The sequence below is a fragment of the Rousettus aegyptiacus genome, unplaced genomic scaffold, assembly GCF_014176215.1.
Source record: "Rousettus aegyptiacus isolate mRouAeg1 unplaced genomic scaffold, mRouAeg1.p scaffold_m13_p_7, whole genome shotgun sequence".
NCBI classification, from domain to species: domain Eukaryota; kingdom Metazoa; phylum Chordata; class Mammalia; order Chiroptera; family Pteropodidae; genus Rousettus; species Rousettus aegyptiacus.
Window position 1 is genome coordinate 44,800,592 of NW_023416310.1, and position 19,900 is coordinate 44,820,491.

Consider the following 19,900-nt stretch of genomic DNA (forward strand, 5'->3'; position numbering starts at 1 on the left):
CTGCAATCTTTGCTTCGGCCATCACATTACCTTCTTTTCTGACTTCTCCTGCAACTCTTTTAAAGGACACTGTGATTATGTTGGGCCTGCCTGGTAATCCGGGATTATCTCCTATGACAAGATCCTTAATCACACCCACTAAATCCCTTTTGCCATATAAGGTATCATTCGCAGGTCCTTGAGATTAGGACATGAATATACGGGAGGAGAGGGGAGATGTTATTCAACCTACCACAGTGACTATTGTTTTTTTATTTTTTATTTTTAATTCCCTAGTAATATAGTATAGTAATTCATTTCTGTCCTAAAAAATGCCATCTAAACATTTGTTTGATGATGTTATTAGTAAGAGAACAGGGGAGAAAAAAACCCCATCCAAATCAATAATATTGGAATCCAAGTTAGATATAATGAGATATAAATAAGACTGTTTATTTAAAAAATACCTTTTAAGAAAAAAATTACCATAAAATGTAAAAAAAAAAAAAAAAAAAAAAAGGCGGGCAGTTGGGGGGACCAGGTTGGCTTCCTGGGGAAAGGATCAGTGCAACTGTGATGTGCCCTTAAACTGTGGGTTATTCAGGGTCCCTGTATAAAATGGAACCATCCTGTCCTTTAAAATCTATCCTTTACACTCTGCCCCCACCACTTTCCTAAAATTGCAAGACCAATGGCCTCATAATTGATAAATCCAGTGAACACGTTTCTGTCTCATTTGCTCTCTCTGTGACGTTTAACACTGCTGACCACCACTCGTCCTTCACACTTTTTCCTCTTTGAGCTTTGGTGTCACCCTTCTGTTTTTCCGCCCATATTTGTGGCTTAGTTTTTTCCATGACTTTTTTCCTCCACCCATCCTTTAAATGTTGATGTTCCCAAAGGATGTTACACGTCCTTTTCCCTTCACTTGACATTTTCCTTCATTGATCTCATGTACATCCAGACAGTCAAATACCACTCACTGATGATTTCACTGTCAGCAGGCAAGACTTCTGAGCCATACAGCTGATGGCCATCTGGACAGCTTCACTTTGATAGCCCACGTGCAGGCATAGGACTTTGGCACCACTGTGGCTGTTTTATCCTATGTTTTTGAATACAGATATTTTAACGGGACTAATATTGATGAATTTTCATCAAGATATTCTATTAAGCAACACCATTAAGCCACTTTAATTCTTGGATCAACTGACTATGTAACACATTTCCACTTTATTGTAATTATTCTTGCTATATTTACAAAAGGTTTATTAGTCAATTTTTGGTTCATTTCAAATTTTACTGATGGTGTCTTCTACTAGTGAGTTCTTTTGTGGCCATTATACCTGCTAAGTTCAAATTTCCCAAGCCCAAATTTTGACTTGTGTTAAGATTTCATTCTTCAATTTTTAACCATGTGCAGTTTTAGCTGTTTTAAATTTTACTACCGCCATTATTCATTATAAACTGACCAAATAAAAGCTGATAGGTGATATTTAACTTTTGGTTAGTCTATGAGAAAACTGATCAATTTCCCTCAGATAACCTAAGGTTTCTCTAAGGAGTGAAAAACAAAGTAGGTCCCTGGGATCAAAAAGTTCTGCTAAAAAACAAGACAAGGCTTGGGAGATCTTGTAGAACTACTGATTTTACCATATTTGGCTCTGAGATTTTTAGTGATGATCTCGATCCCAAAACCTCAGTACTGGAGAACTGGGCTGCCTTCTGAAGGGAATGTTTCGATTCCATTTGGACCTCTGGGCTAAGCATACATAAAAGCAGGTTGAAGAATTACTTGGTCTCCTTCCAGGTAAGCTGACATGCTAATTTAAGCCCTCTAGATCGTACAACTCCAATATAATGAAAGATAAACTCAAGGAAAATTATGTAAGATGGAAAAGACCTTTCCAAATCCAGAGAAACAGGTTGAAATCATTTCCGTGGTTTTTTCCTGGGTCTTATCCTGGTTCCACTCACTTAGTTCTCGATTAGGGGGCAATATAACGACATCTCCTCTCTGGCTGATCTCTTACCAATTTCAGGGTGGCAGAAGTGAGCCATAAAAAGCCGAATGCGAAGGAACCTACCTTATGGGAACTGAAGCTTCTAACTCTAGCTTTCCCTACAAGAAAGGCAGGTGAGCTCTGTCCAACTTTGCAGAAGGCTCTGATTCCTACATCTCAGTGGGAGTGATACATCTGTAAGGGCTTCCCCAGAGGAGCCAGAGTCACAGATAAGGAAGACTCTACTTTTGGTTAATGATAACTTGAAATAGAAAAAGTGTAGGAAATATATATTATTATTTTTTTACAGTGGAAAATTTTTATTAGAAGAGAAAGTGCACTTCCAGAAATGGAAGCGGGCTTGAGCAAGAGAAGCGTGGCTCAAAAGGCCAAGAACTTTATATTATAGAACTAGGTGGAGCATACATTTAAAGACAGTTCAATCAAGTCTTAAATAAATCTTCAAAAAAAGCAGGCGATTTTAGTTTTCCTCATGCATTTTATACCAGGACTCTCTGGATCCCTGGATCTTCTTTGAATGTCATCTCTATGAACTTAGCACATCACCAATTCTCCCCAAATCATGGATGTCAAGCTCATTAAAGCTCAAATATTACTCTGTTATTTTCTCAAATTTGGAGAGGAAACAGGCAGTCAGGTTCTTCCCCAAAGTAGGGATTTAAAAAATTCTTAGGTATAATCTATTTCCCCCCAAGACTTCTGTCTTTAGTTTCTCATGTTAATGCTAGTCTCTCTTCAGGAATACACACACACACCCACACTTGTACACACACACATACATATATATATTATATACACATATATATTATATGTAACTTTTTTAAAGACTGCATATTGATGCAGCTCATATTCAGATAAGACACATTAGCGGCCCACAGGAATGTTTACATAGAGAACTCTGTGGTTTTCCCAACTCAGTCCCTATGGCCCCATTATCTTGTATCATTGTCATTTGTCTCCACCTAATATCTGGAAAAGAAAGTAAGTTCCGGAAATAACAATGACAGTATTGGAAATCAACCAACCAACAAAAGGTTCTTTGAAACTTAAAATCTGATGTAAGAAATAATACAAAGCATAAATCATTTATTTTAATTAGGTCCATTTTAATAAAGTGTATAGGCGTTTACAACTCAAACAATTATTCATAAAACTATCAGATACATAAGATAGATCACATGAAGAGTGCAATAACATAAATCCAATCGTCTGCAAACAAGAGGTATTGCAAAAACTGAATATTGACTTTGTAAATATCTTTTTCCCTTCCTTTCCCATGTTCACAGCCCTTGAAATTACGTGCACATATTGTTCTCTGAGGTCTAATGGCCTCAGTACTCCTTATAGCAGGGTTGACCTCCTCGTTCAGTCAATTCAAAATGTAGTCAGCAGAGGGAGTTCACTATTCCATGGAATGAACATGGTTCTTGGCCTGTATTTGGTTTCTATCCCCTTAAAAAATGACATTAAACATTCCCTCTTACGTAACACCTTGCAGGCCTTGTGGTGTTCTGGTCACTGCTGCTCTCCCAACACTACACATGACCCAGGGATTCAGGACAAATACTACTGAGTTTCATTCTTGTGGATGAGAAGAGCGTGCTTACTGTGGAAATGAGGCTAAGGCAAATGACTGATTTTTCCTACCTTTATCTTGAACTTTAGTTCTTACTCAGAGAACTGTTGGCAAAGGGAACCAAACCCATTGTCACCTCTTGGTATTCTTTGGATGCCTTTATTAGGGGGTCTTAACACCGTGGCAGAAAACAGGAGCACACATGCTGGTGTGCATGTGCGCATGCGCACGCACACACCCATCCACACTCCCCAAACAGGAGTCTTTGGTAAACTCAAGAATACAACTGACTTGCCATTTCAGAGTGAAAAGGCTACATCATCTTCTTTCACTCCCAAAGTCTCACCTTAACTAACATTGGTAAAAAGCCATTTCTGCAATTCCTTGCCAAAAGGAATCAAACAGATCTCTTTAACATACATATATGGTTCTATTACAATGCAATGCAGATAACATTGACTTGATTTCAAGAATGAAACATTGTCACTATAAACTCAAAACACTGTCACACATATGGAGATTGCTGGGAAGCAGCTGAGACTAAATTTCTTATGTAATTACAAGTTATGGACTAAGCCATCAGTGTGCTGGTTAACAGCCATCTTTACAAGCTATTCTAGAGTCCCTTCACACATAAACTTGCCCCTGTGTTTAGGGCTCTGCGCCTGTGTTACGTGAAGGTGAAGAGATGCCTTTGGGTTGTGTTTCCAGAGTAAGGCTGGAGTTCTACCAACCATCTTTCATGTTTTCTTCTGGTCTATAAGAAATGGGGAAGGTGAGCCATTTCATTCTTATTTTGAATTATTCCAGTGTGGTAAAATTATCACAGGCTAGGCTGAAATTTAAGAAGAAAATTTACAGTAAAAACGGAGGCAAATAAAAATTAATATGATTATATGATCATAACTCTCATTATCTACTTACTGGTAAGGTCATAATAGGGGAATATCATGTAAAGAAATGAAGTGGGAACAGGAACAAGGAAAGTGAGCCATAAGGACTTGTGGGGTAAAGAGAGAGCAGAAAAGAGCTATGTCCGGCAGTGTTTAATGATGGGATCTTGGGCGCCACATGTGGGAGACCCATTTCCTAATAAAGATCAAGATGCAAATGAGGCATGTAGGACCTGGAAGTCGAGAGCAAGTTGGCATTCTTGGAATTAAGACACTGTCAGCGCCTGTTGTTTTCGGCAACCTAGCAAACTTACTTCGTAGCAAAAGAACACAAAAACAATTTCCAACCGCATACTACCTTTATTTTCAAGCATTTTGAAATCCCTCCTTAAATGAACTTTACAAGTCACAAGTTTGCAAGTGTTCTCGTGGTTAGAAACAAAAAAAGAACAACAACAACAACCAAAAAACACTACAAGTAGTAGTTGACAAAGGCATTGGAAAAACTAAGGATTTAAATTACATGATTTCATTTAAAATCTTCATGTTTACTCCAATAGGCCGGATTGGAGGATTAGAGCTCGGGTGATTGTGGCGTTTACAAGGTACTCCTGACTCCTCAGAAGCTGTGGTCTTTTCAGTAGCTCTCCTATGTACCTTTCTTCAAGGTAATCTGGGTTCCATATTTCCCAGAAATTTTGCAGTTTTCTCAAAAACTGCATCTGTGTGACCAGCAGCCATTCCACAGTTGACTGGCACGTGTTCTCCATTTTCAATTCCGAAGACATAACAGAGAATAACATATTAATTAAAGGGACTTAATTGACTCCATTTTAAGTTGTATCCTTCCTGCTATAGAGTTTGATCCCCCTTCTCTAGTTTCCTATATGATAAAGTTTCCTATTTGATATAACACATATAATATAGGATCTGTGTTTTGATGACTTTACTTTATGAAAGCAAATACAGCATGATTGAATTTCTATTGTCAGATCACTCTGGTTATTACACTTATTTCAAATAAAAGTGAAATCTGCTACTTTATGATCAGTGAAATATCCACCAAACAGTTAAAAACACTGATATATCTGTATTCTAAAACTTAATAGATAATGGGTCAGTAAAATACTGGTATTTTTCCTGGAAGTTTAGAAAGAAATCTTGGTTGCCAAATTAAACTCAGATCTAATATGGGCAAGTAAATATACTCACTAGCCTACACATTTGAAATTTTCAACTCAACAATGAGAGGGCCCAAAATGAAATAGAATTTATGACCTAGATTCCCTTAGGTCCTTCCAAGTATCTGCTTCAGCATCAAATTTTGTTTATTATATTTTACAATCTAACAAGGATTTAAAGCTAAATAGCTGAATGTGACCTCTGATCCAGTGACAATTAGTTAAATATTTGTCACCACACATAAGGTAATTCATTAATAGTGCTTGTTAATCAATTAATTTTTTAAGAGTTTATCAGTGCGTGCTGTGATTCAATGCTTTATTCTATATATATTCTGGCTCACTGTGCTCCACTGAAATGAAAGGTCACAGGTTCCTGCATTCCCCATTAGAAGGAAGTGCAAAGCAAATAACACATAAAACAAACTAAAACAAGTGTGATATTTTGTTGACTACATATTTCCTTTTTAATGTTAAACTATTGTAGTATAGTTGTTGGAAACATTTCTATGAATTCAAAGCACCCTGAGCCCTCCTGATTCCATTAAAACTGAATTTTCCAGATTTCCAGATTCAGGATGGCCTCTGGCAAAAACATTTTATCTTTCAGTGATACATTTACCCTGTATGACCCAAAGAAAATTACTGTAGAATCCACTAGTTGTTAGCTAATAATTAATGTAATAGTCAAAATTTTTTCATGTATCACTAAGAATACAAAAGTAATTGTATGTTTATATTTCCTATTCCAAGGTATTTAGAGTTTCCGACCATTACAGGTCTCGAGTGAGAAAAACAGGTTATAAGCCCATGCTTGACAATGATTCAATTACATAATAAAAACCACCATGATTTTACTGATTTTATCTTGAGAACTAAAATGGTTACTTGATTTTAATTGATAATGATGAAAGGAAAAGTTTGGGGTCCAAAGTTCCATATGCATTGGCCAAAACTATTCATTCAACTGAAAACATAATTTTGCATCCACTGTTACACAGAAAAATCAGAAATGATCATTGGGAGAAAGCAAACTCTTACGATGAACATTTAGCGTCTAACAAAGTGAAAGACATTTGTTTCTGACATAATGAAACCTAAGCGGGAAAACCATTTCTGGTAGCTCTGATCCAGGGACAATTAGTTAAGTTTCTTTTAATCTGGACATTTGAAATAGGTGGAGACAAAATCAAGAAAAAAGTCTTGAAAAGCAGCTGTTCATATTTTACTGCCAAGATCCCTGATCTTCAAATTTAAAAACTATCGCACCTCATCAACTGCAACAGAATTTGGCATTCAGGCTTATTCTTGGATGCATTTCCAGGAATCCTTAAATCATTAACCTGGTTTGGTACGCAACTCTCCCAATTTCTCCAGCTAAAGGAAAAAAAAAATCACTAACATTTACTATAAATCACAGGAAGCTTTCAGGTTCAAACATGGTATAGCAACTCTTTCCATTAAGTTGAATTTCCTCAGCAGGAGTCTTCCCATTGAGACATAAGTTTCATTTTAAGGCACTACTAATAAAGGATATGAATACAGCTAGGAATGAGTCAGATATTTCCAGAAAGAGAAGACATTTCAAAAATACAAGTCAGTCATCTAGCTGGCTGGCTTCAACATCTAAAGAGGAGAGAGAATTGAAAGGTTTTTATGGCTAACTGCTTTAGTTCTTTTCCATTCTCCCAAACTTATTTACAAATCTCAGATTTATATTTCCTCAAGAGGCAGTGAGAAAGATGGCAAGGATTTGGAACAAATGAACAAAACAGGCAAATCGTTGGTAGCCTAGTCTCGTGATTAATCAATTCCATAATGACAACATGGAGTGCTCAGACCTAAGGTCTTTAAAAGACTATATACCCAGTGGCTGGAACTGCAACAAGGTGCTCTTTTCAGTTGTTCTAAGAGAAAAATGTATAATTATTTTTCATAACCAGGTAAATGGAATTTGTTAATCACAAATGGAAAATTCTGGAGAAAAAGAAATCTACTCCGAAACTTCAGTTTCAGCAGGATTTTCCTACACCTTCCAATGAATTCGATTTTGCCAAGAGAAAAGAACTAAATAAAAGTAGCGTTCAAGTCAGTTAGTTCAGGAGACAAATGCCAGTAAATGAGTGATTGTGGAGGTAGGCATGGTGGGACAGGATTATCCTCAAGGAAAATGCTTCCTGTGCACACACACGCGCACACATACCTGTGCACTCATACTAATTTAAAAAGTGGCATGGACGTGGGGAAGGCTCAACACTATGAGACATGAGCGTAGGTATCTCATCTGTTTGTACGTCTATGTAGGACAAGATCAGACACACATTAAACACCCACAGACACGCTTGCACAGGGGCCAGCCTGGCTGTCGCAGACTCAGAAACAGATGCAAAGAATCCTTCTAGAGCTGCTGGTTTTATAGGAATGATTAGTATCTGCAGGATTACACTTCCTCTTGATGTGCAGGATTTTCATCTTGCATTTCCTTCCAGAAATCCCCATATCAAGAGTATTAAATCAAGTCCTGGAGGAACTAATCTTGACTCCTCAATGAACATGACTCAGAACAGACTGTAAGAATTAAAACAAGCAATAATAAGGCCCCTTGGGGTTGGGATGAAGTATTTCTGTATTTAAACAGTTTCTGGACAAAAAAAAAAAAAAAAAAAAGCAGAGTTCTGGGTAGCGGTGGAGATGGAAATGCCTGAAAGGCCAGAAATCAATATAAACAAAAGAAATGGGCATAACTTAAAGGGGTTTTGACTAAATATCGCTGCAACTGAGTTTGTTGACTGAAGTTCTGCTCTGACCCACAGAACTTCAAAGATAGTAATTGATATATTTCTTCTTAGGAAGGCTCAGTTGGGAGTGGGGTGGTGGGTTATGGAGGGTGGAGTAGAAAGAGGCCTAAGGCTCAGGTATTGCTCCTAAGGTTTCTGCTTGCTTGATTTTGAAGGAAAGGGTGCTAAAGCAAAAGGATCAGCAGCTGGCAGCTCTGTAGTCCTGGAAGAAAAGGATGTGATGGAAACTGAGCCTGCTATAGACTGCTTGTTGGTTTGCGAAACAATTTTGTAGGCAGCAATGGGCTGGGCTTCTGGACTTGGCTCATCTTCTGGGCTATAGTGACGGGAGTATTTGGACAAAGACTGGGGGCGGAATGGTTTGCCAGCCACGGGGCCTGTAAGAGCTTCTTTCTGGGGCTGAGGTCCTTTGTTTCTGTCATTAGGATGGCCCCCAGATTCCAGGGAGGATCCCCTGGGTGAGATGCTGTCAAGATGGTCTGCTGCTTGAACAGAATGGGAGGGGAGGTTGGGTTGTTGGACAAAACCAGCCATGGAATACTGAGATCGCACAGAGGCATACACTGCTCTGTCGAGGCCCGAGAGTACAGCGACATCATCTGTCTGACTGAGGAGACTGGCCTGTGCAGGCAACTCCTGGGAGGCACTCTGGGCAACTGTTAACTCCTCCATACTTTTCTTCTTGGTGAAAGGAGCTCTCAAGAACACGTCCGTCTCCTCTGGCTGGGAAGGAGCCACACTGCCCTTGGAGACAAATGGGGCTTTGGAGAAAATGTCTATGTCATCAGCTGGAACCCTTGAGCTCCTGAAGGGGGCCGTGGCAAAAACATCTGGCTCACCGAGACCATCAGTGGTTGGTTGTGCGAGGGCTTGAAACTGATTTTTTTGTCCTCCTTGTACTGCCTTTGCTTGCTCAGAAGAGACTTCTGGCTGAGAGAATGGAATGGCTCCTCCTAGCTTCCCTTGCGGAGGCCTGCAGCTTTCATCCTCTTCTTCTGATTCCATGAGGAGAGGTCGAGACCCACTGCAGTCTAGCATGTCCCCCTCAAGGTCAGTCCCTTCCTCTTCACTGCTGTGGAATGAGCTGTTGCTTGAAGGGCCATCTCTGGCCAAGAAGTCGGATTCTAAACTGTTCTGAGCTTTCATGTCAGGTACTCCGGAGGGGTCTGGATACAGGGGAAGGCCTTTAACACCCGCTGATTCTTTAAAGTGCTCTACAGTTATTACAGGACAGGGATTGGGCTCTCTCTGGAGACCTAGAAAAGCACAAAATGCAGAATTAATGCACAGGTCAGTTCAACTCTCCTTGGAACATTTAATGGTCAACCCGCAGCGAAAACATTGTGGGACCAAATAATAAATGTTGAAAATGGAAAACGTAAAACAGAAAAATAAAAGTCAGGCAAGGAAACTGCACACAAACTGGAACACAACCAATCACTGTCTCACATTCCGGAGCATGATAAGCACAATGTACAGGAAAGGAGGTGAAGATGTTAGGCACACAGACATTCAGCGTAACTACACGATGCTCCTACGCGGGGCTAGGCACTGACACCTGCTCTACCCGGCACTGGCTCATGACGGAATGAAAGCAAACCCAGTCACTCATCTCCGAATACACCATGATGGTTCTGGATTATGTAGAACTACTGTCTGGGGACAAATTCAATTCATTATCTGACATGTAGTCATCTGCTCCACACTGCCGATATCTGAGGACACACCCTACTCCCTGCCCCTGCAATGTAGCGGGACATGCCTGTTTAATAAATCCAAGTTTATTGATGATTTACTTCATAAGCACTACTCAAAGAGCAAAAGAGTACTCAAAATATCAATACTGAAGGTACTTTCTCCGGGGAGAAATCATATTAAATAAATCACCTTCAGCTGGAGTCGCCCTGGAGTTTTGTTTTGTCTTCTAAGTTGGCAAAGATCTCCTCTGTTTAAATGGACCTATCATAAAGTTCTTTAAGGAGAAGGAGTAAAATATATGGGAAATTATCGAGTTATTTGCAAACTCTAATATACTAGTCTATTTCTATCTAAGTAGAGATGCCTCAGGGTGCTCTGGCTTTTAAAATCAAATAGACAATTATCAGAATACAAGAGCGCTTACCTTCCAAGAAATATTGGCAGGTTAGAAGTATGTCATTGGGCACATGTTAGCAAGAGGGCAGGAAAAAGGCATATGTAACTAAGCAAGAAGAATCCAGAGAAACGGTGGTTGGGGGTAAAGGTATCATTTCAATCATCTGTTTCCCAACCCACCAGGATAAGGACATTTGGTTCAATGATTTGGATTCTACAGATGACTCAGAACCTTTAGACAGAGGTAATCCAATCATCCTCTTCCCACATTACCCTCCCCCTTCTATGCAAACCGTTAGATCCTAGAAACTGCTGGTAACCTTTATCCCCCCGATAAAGTTTCTGCTTGAATTAAGCACACAGCACACAGCAGAAGCAGCATCAAAATCAGTTTATTGGGAAACCAGTCTCTTAAAGACATTACATTATAAAGAGATGTAGAGAGTTGAGTTGAACATTTTAGAAGATGCTGTACAAAAATACTATGCTTTTCTGAAGCCTATAACTTTTTAGCAGTGCTTCTTTTTAAACTTCTGACCTTAAATATTGTTTCCAGAAACAAAAAAGGTGCCCCTCTCCATGTTTATTTCTCTTTCTAGTAGTTTGAATGCATTAGGCAAATTTAAAATTAGAATCTTTAAGTTAAATTCTGTACTGGTACCAAATGACTTTCTGAATAGTATTTGAAGAATATGATTCTGAAGAGGATAATTTTTTCTCGTAATACAACTTTAATATGTGTACCTGCATGATGATAGGAAAGCATTAGCTAAAACACTTCCTTTGCAATATATATAGAAAGATATATCCTAACCTCTCAGGCAAGTATATTGATATTAGATGTCACAGAGATTTCCAGATGGTGATTTCTGGGAGAAAATTCAAATGAAAGGGGGAAAAGGAGTTTTCCAAAATAAGATTTGCCAAGCAATGTGGTATGAAAGGCCCCCAAAACTCCTTGAACCACTTTCTAACATAGCATCAGTTGGGCAAAGTTTTCAGTTGCCAAAACCACGGCATAATTTCTCATCTTCCAAAACTACCCTGAAAGTTGGTTTTATTAAGCTGGTTCTGCAGTGCAGCAAAATATCTCATTAGGAAAATAAATAAATTTTATCAAGCCAATGACCAACTCTGGCATGATACAGGTCAACAAGGGAAATGAACACTAGTTTGACTGGAGTTACATTAGTTTGACTAGTGTTACAGGAAACTTAAATTGAATTCAGTGAAAACAAGTTGTGTGCAGATTGCCCCAAAGCAGCTACCTATAGAACTTAGGACACTTTGGATGAGTCTTAGATTGCATTGTGAGAACCGTAAAGTACCAAGTAGGGGTGCCCATGCCTAGAGCTGAACAGGATGGATGAACATACCCGACTTATCAAAATTACTTCTGTTAAAAAGTGGGTGCTTGGACAGTAAACTGAAAGCCTACTAAGACAGAGCATATTCTATGACCTTCATGGTAAGTAATGGGAAAATCAGACTTAAAGTCCCAACAACTTTTAAAATTCACAATCACAGTCACAAAAATACTATAACATTGAGTTTGAAAGGAAAACTAATCTCCAGTCCTTCAAAACAAGGTCAGACCTGTTTCATATCTCTCTTCCAGTATGTATCTGCTTATGGGATTGGAAAAATACATTTAAAAATTCTCCTGAGAAGGCCAAGTCTCTCAAACTGTCCACTCTTTTTAGAAAAGGTGCAGTGTGACCGAGACAGAGCAATCACCTTTTGCAAGTCTCTAAGCCTGGCACTCTGGAGACCAAAGCAATGCTGGTAGATATGGAAGAACACAGACTTCCACATCCCCTTGGGAATTTTGGTGGTGGTAGCACACGAAACAAAAGAGTCAAGAGAAGGGGAGATTCTAAGTAACTGTAAATGGAAGATATTAAATCTTTTTAGGAGTCAGAGGTCTTTTTTGGAACACGAGTGGGTTCTTGGAGGGAAAGCCCATGTTTTCAGGGTGAATGGTCCCTGTATATGAAGATAGCCCTGTACCATAAGGAAAATGTGTTTGAAGCAGTCTACCTAGTAGTAATAAAGGATTTACACTAATTTAACCTCATGCTCTGGCCTAGTTCCTTTGGTAACTGATGGTATGCGTAACAGATGCTCGCTCTGTTGACCAGAGCTCAATAAAGCCTAACCAGCTGTTCCTGCAGAAGGAGGAGGGGGCTTAAGTCTAGGAGCTGGCCTCACAGTCTGCAAAAGGGTCTTCTTCCTTATCATGAAGCCAAAGGTAGGGCATTTTTCTAATTCCTTCCAACTGGGTCTGTTTCTTTTTATTTTGGTTTAGCCCATTAAATTAAGCAAGAGGTCAAAACATACTTCTTTTTGTTGCTCTGACGTAGGCCTGTTTCAGGTTAAGGTTAAGCAAATTTTGACACTGCCACTAGGGATAACTCCATTTTCGAGGCTCCAAATGATACAGACTTCAGTAAGAGCTCACATACTTCAGAGAGTAGGAAAGGAGTCCCAAAAATAAATGATTTGGCAACTGTCCTCACCAGCTCCCTGTTAAGTTTCAAAATGACGAAAAATGCTGAATGACTTGGGATAGGTTTACCCTGGAAATTTTATCTGATGAATATAATGAGGGTGATCAGAGTGCTTTCTAGAAAATTGAAATCTGAAGACTTAAATTTCAGGCTAGATATTCCTTAGTGCAACATATTGTGCACAATCTGAATGTTCACTTTCCCCTATGTTATCAATTGAAATAACAGTTACAAGGAGTCTCAAAGGCATATTTCATGCCAAAAACTGAAAATGAAAACATGGAGTATTGAGAAATCTTCTCATATATTTAGCAGGTAGAAAGCAAAATATCCCTTCATAAAAAATGCAGCACCAAGTGAAGTTTACACTCTTGGAGCCAAATCATGATATCAAGAGACATATATCAAACTAATAATTTCCATGACCTTTTGGCTTAGGTGATAAAATCAAGCATTTGGTTCTACTGTATGCTGCATTAAAACCCAAGACTGAGGAATGAGGGATTTGATGGGAGACAACATTGGCTAGTGATGATGTGCCTTCAAGCCAATGGAGCAATTAAATGAGACATCTCCCTGGGTATAAAACTGCTGTTGCCAACATAAAATGTTTAATTAAATTGGCCTGGGTATATTAAAGATTAAATGAGGACAGCTGCAAATCTGTGCTCCATTTTACAAACTGAGTCTGGTCATGTTGAATGCAGGCTCACATGGGTTTTATCCTCCCTGACCTCAGGGTGAAGCTAGGGTAGCCATGACTCATTAAAATATCCTTAGCAAGTCCCCACTTCCCTTGTACACAGGTACTTACTGTCATTCAACAATATGTTTAAATCCTTTTTGCAAAAGTGGGTTTTCAGCTCAGGAAAATAGCAGCTATTTGAAATTATTTACATCTCTGAACATCAATGCTCCTGTTTGAACAGATAAAAGTCTTTATTCCCCTGTATGTTTACATAAGAAATTTGTTTACAGACTTGTTTTTTATACAATACTTGTGTAGCAATGTTCAAATCTCACACTTTTACTGCCTAAGATGGCTTCATGTACCTCTGTTTGCTTTGCCTTCTTGTGGAGGACGGGATAAAAACCTGTGGTAAATATACAACCATGTGACAAGGGGTATGCAATAGGGCAGAGCAGGACACTAGTAGGTAAAGAGTACATTCAGGACTCTACATCAAGTGGGGACCAAGGAAGTGTCTTCCATTCTAGCGACTACCACCGTTTGGTAACTTTGTATTATCAAAAGGACCTCCCTCCCCTACTTCAGTGAAAGGAAACCCAGGAGAAACAAAATAGTATCTTGTTACAGATTTGAAATGGAAGTCATCCGGAATTCATTCTGACTCAAAAAAGCCAAGCGTATCCAGGAACATTACTAGCATGGAAAAGGAAAAGGCTAATTCTGTGTTGGTAAAAAAAAAATTACAGTCTCTAGAGAGGAATAAAAGATATAGCTTTGTAATACCTGAAGTGTTTGAGTAAAGATTCCATTTTAAATATCCATGTGATTTTTTTCTCTGTTCTGCTTGGCAGCCTCTAATTTGCTTAATTCAGTATTTATTTATTTATTTATTTATTTATTTATTTATTTATTTATTTAATTTATTTTTAATTTGAATGGAAGCAATCCTGTCATTTTTATCCTCAAATTCTGAGTTAGTGGCTATAGATCCTGATAATCTTATAGACTGAGAAACTTAAAGGCTCCAGGAGATCATCATCATGGGAACTTTATTTTGGTCCAACCAATCTAGAGCATGCATTTGTTCAGCTGAACTCAGATCCCTCCATACCTCTGGGCTGAGGTAACCCCAAAGGTCCCTTGCTTCCCACAGCACTGCTGAAGGAAAACTTCCTGATCTAGGGGAAGACTGGGTTGGTTTGAATCAAAATGATCAATTATCTGCCAGGAGAGTGGGAAAAAGTAGTATAAACAAAATTAACAATCCATCTGGAGAAATACAGGTTCTTTTTTGTGTTTGCTCCCCTATAATTATTAGCAATCCAAGTTCTATAATTCTAATTTAGGAAGAGCTAAGTCCCATCTCAAATGACACAGAACTAAGTGACAACCTGTTTCAGAGGTATTTTAAAACACTTATCTTTCAACTTTCTAAACCATATTATAGGGCAAAATTACAGACATTTCCTTATTCAGAATATTAAAGAAATTAAGAATGATCATTGTTACTTTATAAGGTATATTCTGTGAATTTTTCTTTTTACTACCTTCAGTAGTAACCACTTTTCATCTTAGGGTATTGGTTTTGCTTTTAAAAATAGCTAAATGTTACACAGAACCAAGAGTGGTAGAAAAAGTAGATCAAGAAAGGGAACATATTTTCAGATGCTAAAAGCAATACTAATTAGATAACAGTATAATGGATTTCTTAATACCTTATTACCTTCCTTAATGTTATTTCTAAGAACAGGAGTTTCAAAGTAACTTAAATGATGGCAGCATCATTCGAATAAGTATTAACTTCTCAAGTAAAACTAGATGCCTTTGAAGGGAACATCAATTAGATCTCAAAATTCTGACATACCTGCTAAAGTAATCATTAATTATAATCATATTTATAAGTGCCCATTTAAACCTTATCTCCTCTGAGGCCTGTGTTTTTTAAAACGTTAGGACTTGAATTTAGCAATCTAGTTATTTGAATGCTCTAAAGGGTAAAAAAATTCATTTTTTTTTTTTTTTTTTTTTGGTATAGCTCCTACTCTTGTTTAGTTGAAATAAAAGCAAATCAGAAACATGCTCATAGTATTTGTCCATTTTTAAATAGCGGATAATTGATTAAACATTTTTAAAAGAATCGAAATCCGATATTGTTTTGTTGTACTGTGTGTTTGTGTGTGTGTATGAGAGAAACACGGGGGGGGGGGGTAAGGAAACTAAAAAAAGGAACATTTATGTCCAAAATTCTGTGACCATTTAGGCTTCTATTCAGATAACCAAGAAAGAGCAACCTAGGTTAGTAAAAGTCCATTATAATTCTCTAAAATGTCAATACTGCTATATAATAGTAAGAATTACATTAGATAATTGAAGAACATCAGGATATATAAATCCTTCACAGTCCTCCCAAAGCATAATAATATACACTTAGAACCCTAGAATTCTATAATCTTAAAGACCACCTAGTTCAGTTCAAACTCATCATTGTACAAACAAGAGCAGCAGCTCTGAGAAGTGATGCACCTGCTGAACGTCATTCAGATAGTGACTGGCAGAGGTCTGGATGAGATCCCAGGTGGCCTACCCTGCCTCAGGTCCTATACTTGTAAAATGAAGTGGATGGACTAGAAGATGGTCTCTAGGTCCCTCTTATAGCTCAGTCTATAGTTTAATAGGTCTATCAATTATCAGCACACTACACTCATCTCAAATAAACTCTTTTAGCTCAGGGATGATGCTATACACCAAAAGGCCTCATTCACTGAGTCACTCACTTATATTCCTTAACACAAAAATAGTTCTCCCTTTTAAGGCCTTACTCCTAAAGAATTTCATGCTATTATCTCCCTCAGGCCTCCTCCACCCAGTCTCTGGCTTCTAGTCTGTTCTTTTCGTTAACAGTCTCCAATAAGCTTTATTGAGCCAGATGATTAGATAATATATATCAATATAATTACAGGGAATGCACCAAAGGAACAATTTAGAGACACCTAATTTCTAGACTGTATACTTCATGGTTTCGAGAAACTACATATTTCATTATATTTCTAAGATGTATGCATGAAAAAATCAAATTGGAAAACATAGGCATAAACATTATTCTTATTTAAAAATAAACATTTCCTTCATTAGCTTATACATTCTTTCTATGTGCAGGAAAAAGAATACAATTTTGACCTTCAATAATATTCCTGTCCGTAAGGGGGGAAACCAAGTTCCATTTTCACTGCTATCCAATCACGGAGAGCTCTTCAAGGGTGCCTTTTTTTTTTTATCCTCAGCGGGAAAGTTGTGCCTCCCTCAATTTGGAAATGATCCATATCCTCATAGAGGCCTTTACTTAGCTCATCTAGTTTCGGCTGGCACGGGAAGTATTTAAAGTCAGAAGGAAGACTGAAAGATTCAGACTTTTCCTCTGATGCCTTTCAAAGGCTGCTTGCATGTTGCTGGGGTCAAAGCTTGACCTCCGAGGTGCAGTGTTTTGCAGACTGTCGTTGCTGTTCAGCTTTTCCTTTCCCCTTAAAGTGCAAACGTGAGGAAGAAGAAACAAATGTACTAGATAGAGAAACAGGCAAGTGGACTCGGAATTTTATTTGTACAAATCTTATCAACTAAGAGTTTCCCTTCTGATGGCGGAAGACGGCACTCAAGGAAGGGGCTGCGGCGGGGCTTTCTGTGCCCGCCTCTTTTCACAGGGGTAACTTTAAAAAACTGCTTTCAAAGTAAGGAAAAAAATACACTTCAGTGCATAAGGACATATACGGAGGGTGATTATGAGGCATGTTGTCATGTCAGCGCAGGGCCCTTTACTTATTTTATGAACAATATTCTAAGGTTAGTGAGGAGCTAGGCTTCGTTTTCTTTTTTTTTTTAATCTAGGAAGCCAAAGAAAACCAACTAACATATTTCACTGGCTGTATCTTTCAATTTAAACATCAGAGAGGAAGAAAGGTTAAGTAGCCAGAGTCTAATTGTGCCTAGCTCATCAGCATACTTATTTCTGATTATCTGAAAATAAACAACATGCTTAATCTACAAAGACAGAGGACCTGTTTGAAAGCTTATAGCAACACACAAGTCTACTCAAAATGATTCCATATGTTACACTGTACGATTGCTGTGTAGTTATACAAGGGAAAGAGATCAAAACCCTGTACAGACACCTGATATCGAACTTGAAACGCCAAGTGGAAACAACTATTCAGCGTCTTCATTTATACACAATTTACAATATTTGATTCAAAATAAAAATCACAAGAAAAATACATCTGTTTCTGCTACAATTCCTTCCCCTTCCCCATCCACCCCCCAGTGAAAAGTCTTCTAATAAAAGGTATCATATTACCACCATTGTCTTGTTTTGGTCTGATTCTGAGATCCTGGCTTGGGACAGTTAACATGAAAAGGCATGGCAATACTTGGGAATTATATAATGTACACATTTTATCCAAGGATCTCAAGTACTTGCAGTCACGTCTCCAGATCTGAGATCACAGTTCAATGGAAGCCAGATTGCTGGACGAATGCTGGGCAGGTTGCATGGGGTGGAAAATCCCTTGGCTAAGTCAAGGTCAGAGTTGGTTGGCTAGAGCTGGGCTCACTTTCTCTTTTTCGAACATGTACCATCAGTCAGTCAGTTTTACCCTCTCTTAAACCACACACCCATCTCCGGGCTACTGCCTAGAGTTAAGACCACCTGAAGAAGCCATGTCTTCATAATGATGCAGCAGGATAAAAACAAAAACAGAGAAACACACTCATCAGCATCTGGCCAAAGGAGACGGGTTGGGAGGATTGATTTAGGAGGCCATTCCTAGCAAGAATGAGGCAAAGATGTCAATTCACTAGTTTCAGTTACAGTTAAGCTTTTGGTGGAGTTGATTCCAGCAGAGGTGAAGCTCATGGCATCTAGCGCTTGATTTAAGATAATGCTATTGAAGAATTGTAATGAGAAAACACAGCAAACTGACAGGGAGGAACTGGCCAAGGACTACCTGGAGGGCCAAAGTGATTTTCTTTCCTTATCGTTTCTACAGGAGAAGGCAAGGGGTAGGAGATAAGGGCTAGAGGGCCCCTTATTTGCAGATTTTTAAAAAATCATTTTTCTCATAATTCCGTAACAAAAATGTATATTACGGTATGAAGGTTACAGAACTGCATCTGCTACTGGGTCTCGGCTACAGGTCTATGAGCTGATCCACCAGCAGTAAAGACCTGGCTAGGTTGGGAAGACTGGACTCAGAGCTCCCACTGCTGTTTCTAGAGTGCCCACCTGGAAGTGGAGAGATAGGAATTCAGTACAAAACACAGAGGGTTAAGGTTTAGATGTGCAGAGCAAGCAAAGGAGAAAAAACCAAACCAAAACAAAACCCTAGAGAAGCAACAATTTACATATGCAAACTCTTACATGTCGATTTTAAACATATAAATTAGGTGTCTACCACCTCCCACCAAACGTTCAGGCACTGTGTGCACACCATACTATATGCAGGACATCTTGCAAAGAGGATGCTATTTTCAAAAGAATATATATTTTGCCTGAGAACTGCTGGCTGCACACTAACTTCCTGATAACACTAAGTCATCTGCCTGATAAAGTAAAAATCAATAATTTTTGCTTTGGGGAGAAAACAGTTAAGACCACTGCCATAAAAACATGCTTTAAAAAAATATATAGATGGTTCTATGCAATTCAGTGTTTTGTGGCATGTTCAAATGATTTTAATGCATCAAAGAGGAAAAAGTATGATCTGCGAATATCTAAAAGATGCAAATGATACCAAAGCACCATGGTTAATGTCTTTGGGAAGAATATTTATTACAGATTGTTCTAATCATGATAAAAAAATGTTCAGTGTTTTTTTTTTTTTTTTTTTGATATATGCCTTCAGGTTTCCATGGACTGAAGATCACTTTATTTTTAGCTTGATACTTTGTAAAAACCAGCTTTTGGACAAACCATTATATACTTTTCCTCTCTCTAAAGAAACACCATGGTCAGGCTTTAAGATACCACTAGTGGTATCTCTATATCTGTTATCGCTACCTACCTATACTGGTCCAGCTGACAATGACTGTCATTACCCTCAATTTCCTTCATTAAATGCTGTTTTTTTCCCCCCTTGTAGATTAGGTACACTACTATTCTGTAGAG

General features: G+C 38.4%; 1 protein-coding gene across 15 annotated transcripts in view; it reads right to left on the reverse strand.

Annotated features, from left to right (window-relative positions):
* Positions 1-3,088: 3,088 nt before the first annotated feature.
* AAK1 (AP2 associated kinase 1) overlaps positions 3,089-19,900 on the reverse strand; it is a 151,884-nt gene continuing 135,072 nt past the window's right edge. For 13 of the 15 annotated variants that reach the window (XM_036224965.1, XM_036224966.1, XM_036224969.1 and 10 more), the window contains one exon: positions 3,089-9,707. In XM_036224965.1, the coding sequence (XP_036080858.1) occupies positions 8,578-9,707 (1,130 nt within the window). In that variant the 3' untranslated portion in view covers positions 3,089-8,577. Of the gene's footprint in view, positions 9,708-10,921; positions 19,019-19,900 lie in introns of those variants that run through there. The other 2 variants (XM_016128440.2, XM_016128439.2) reach the window with 1 other exon arrangement.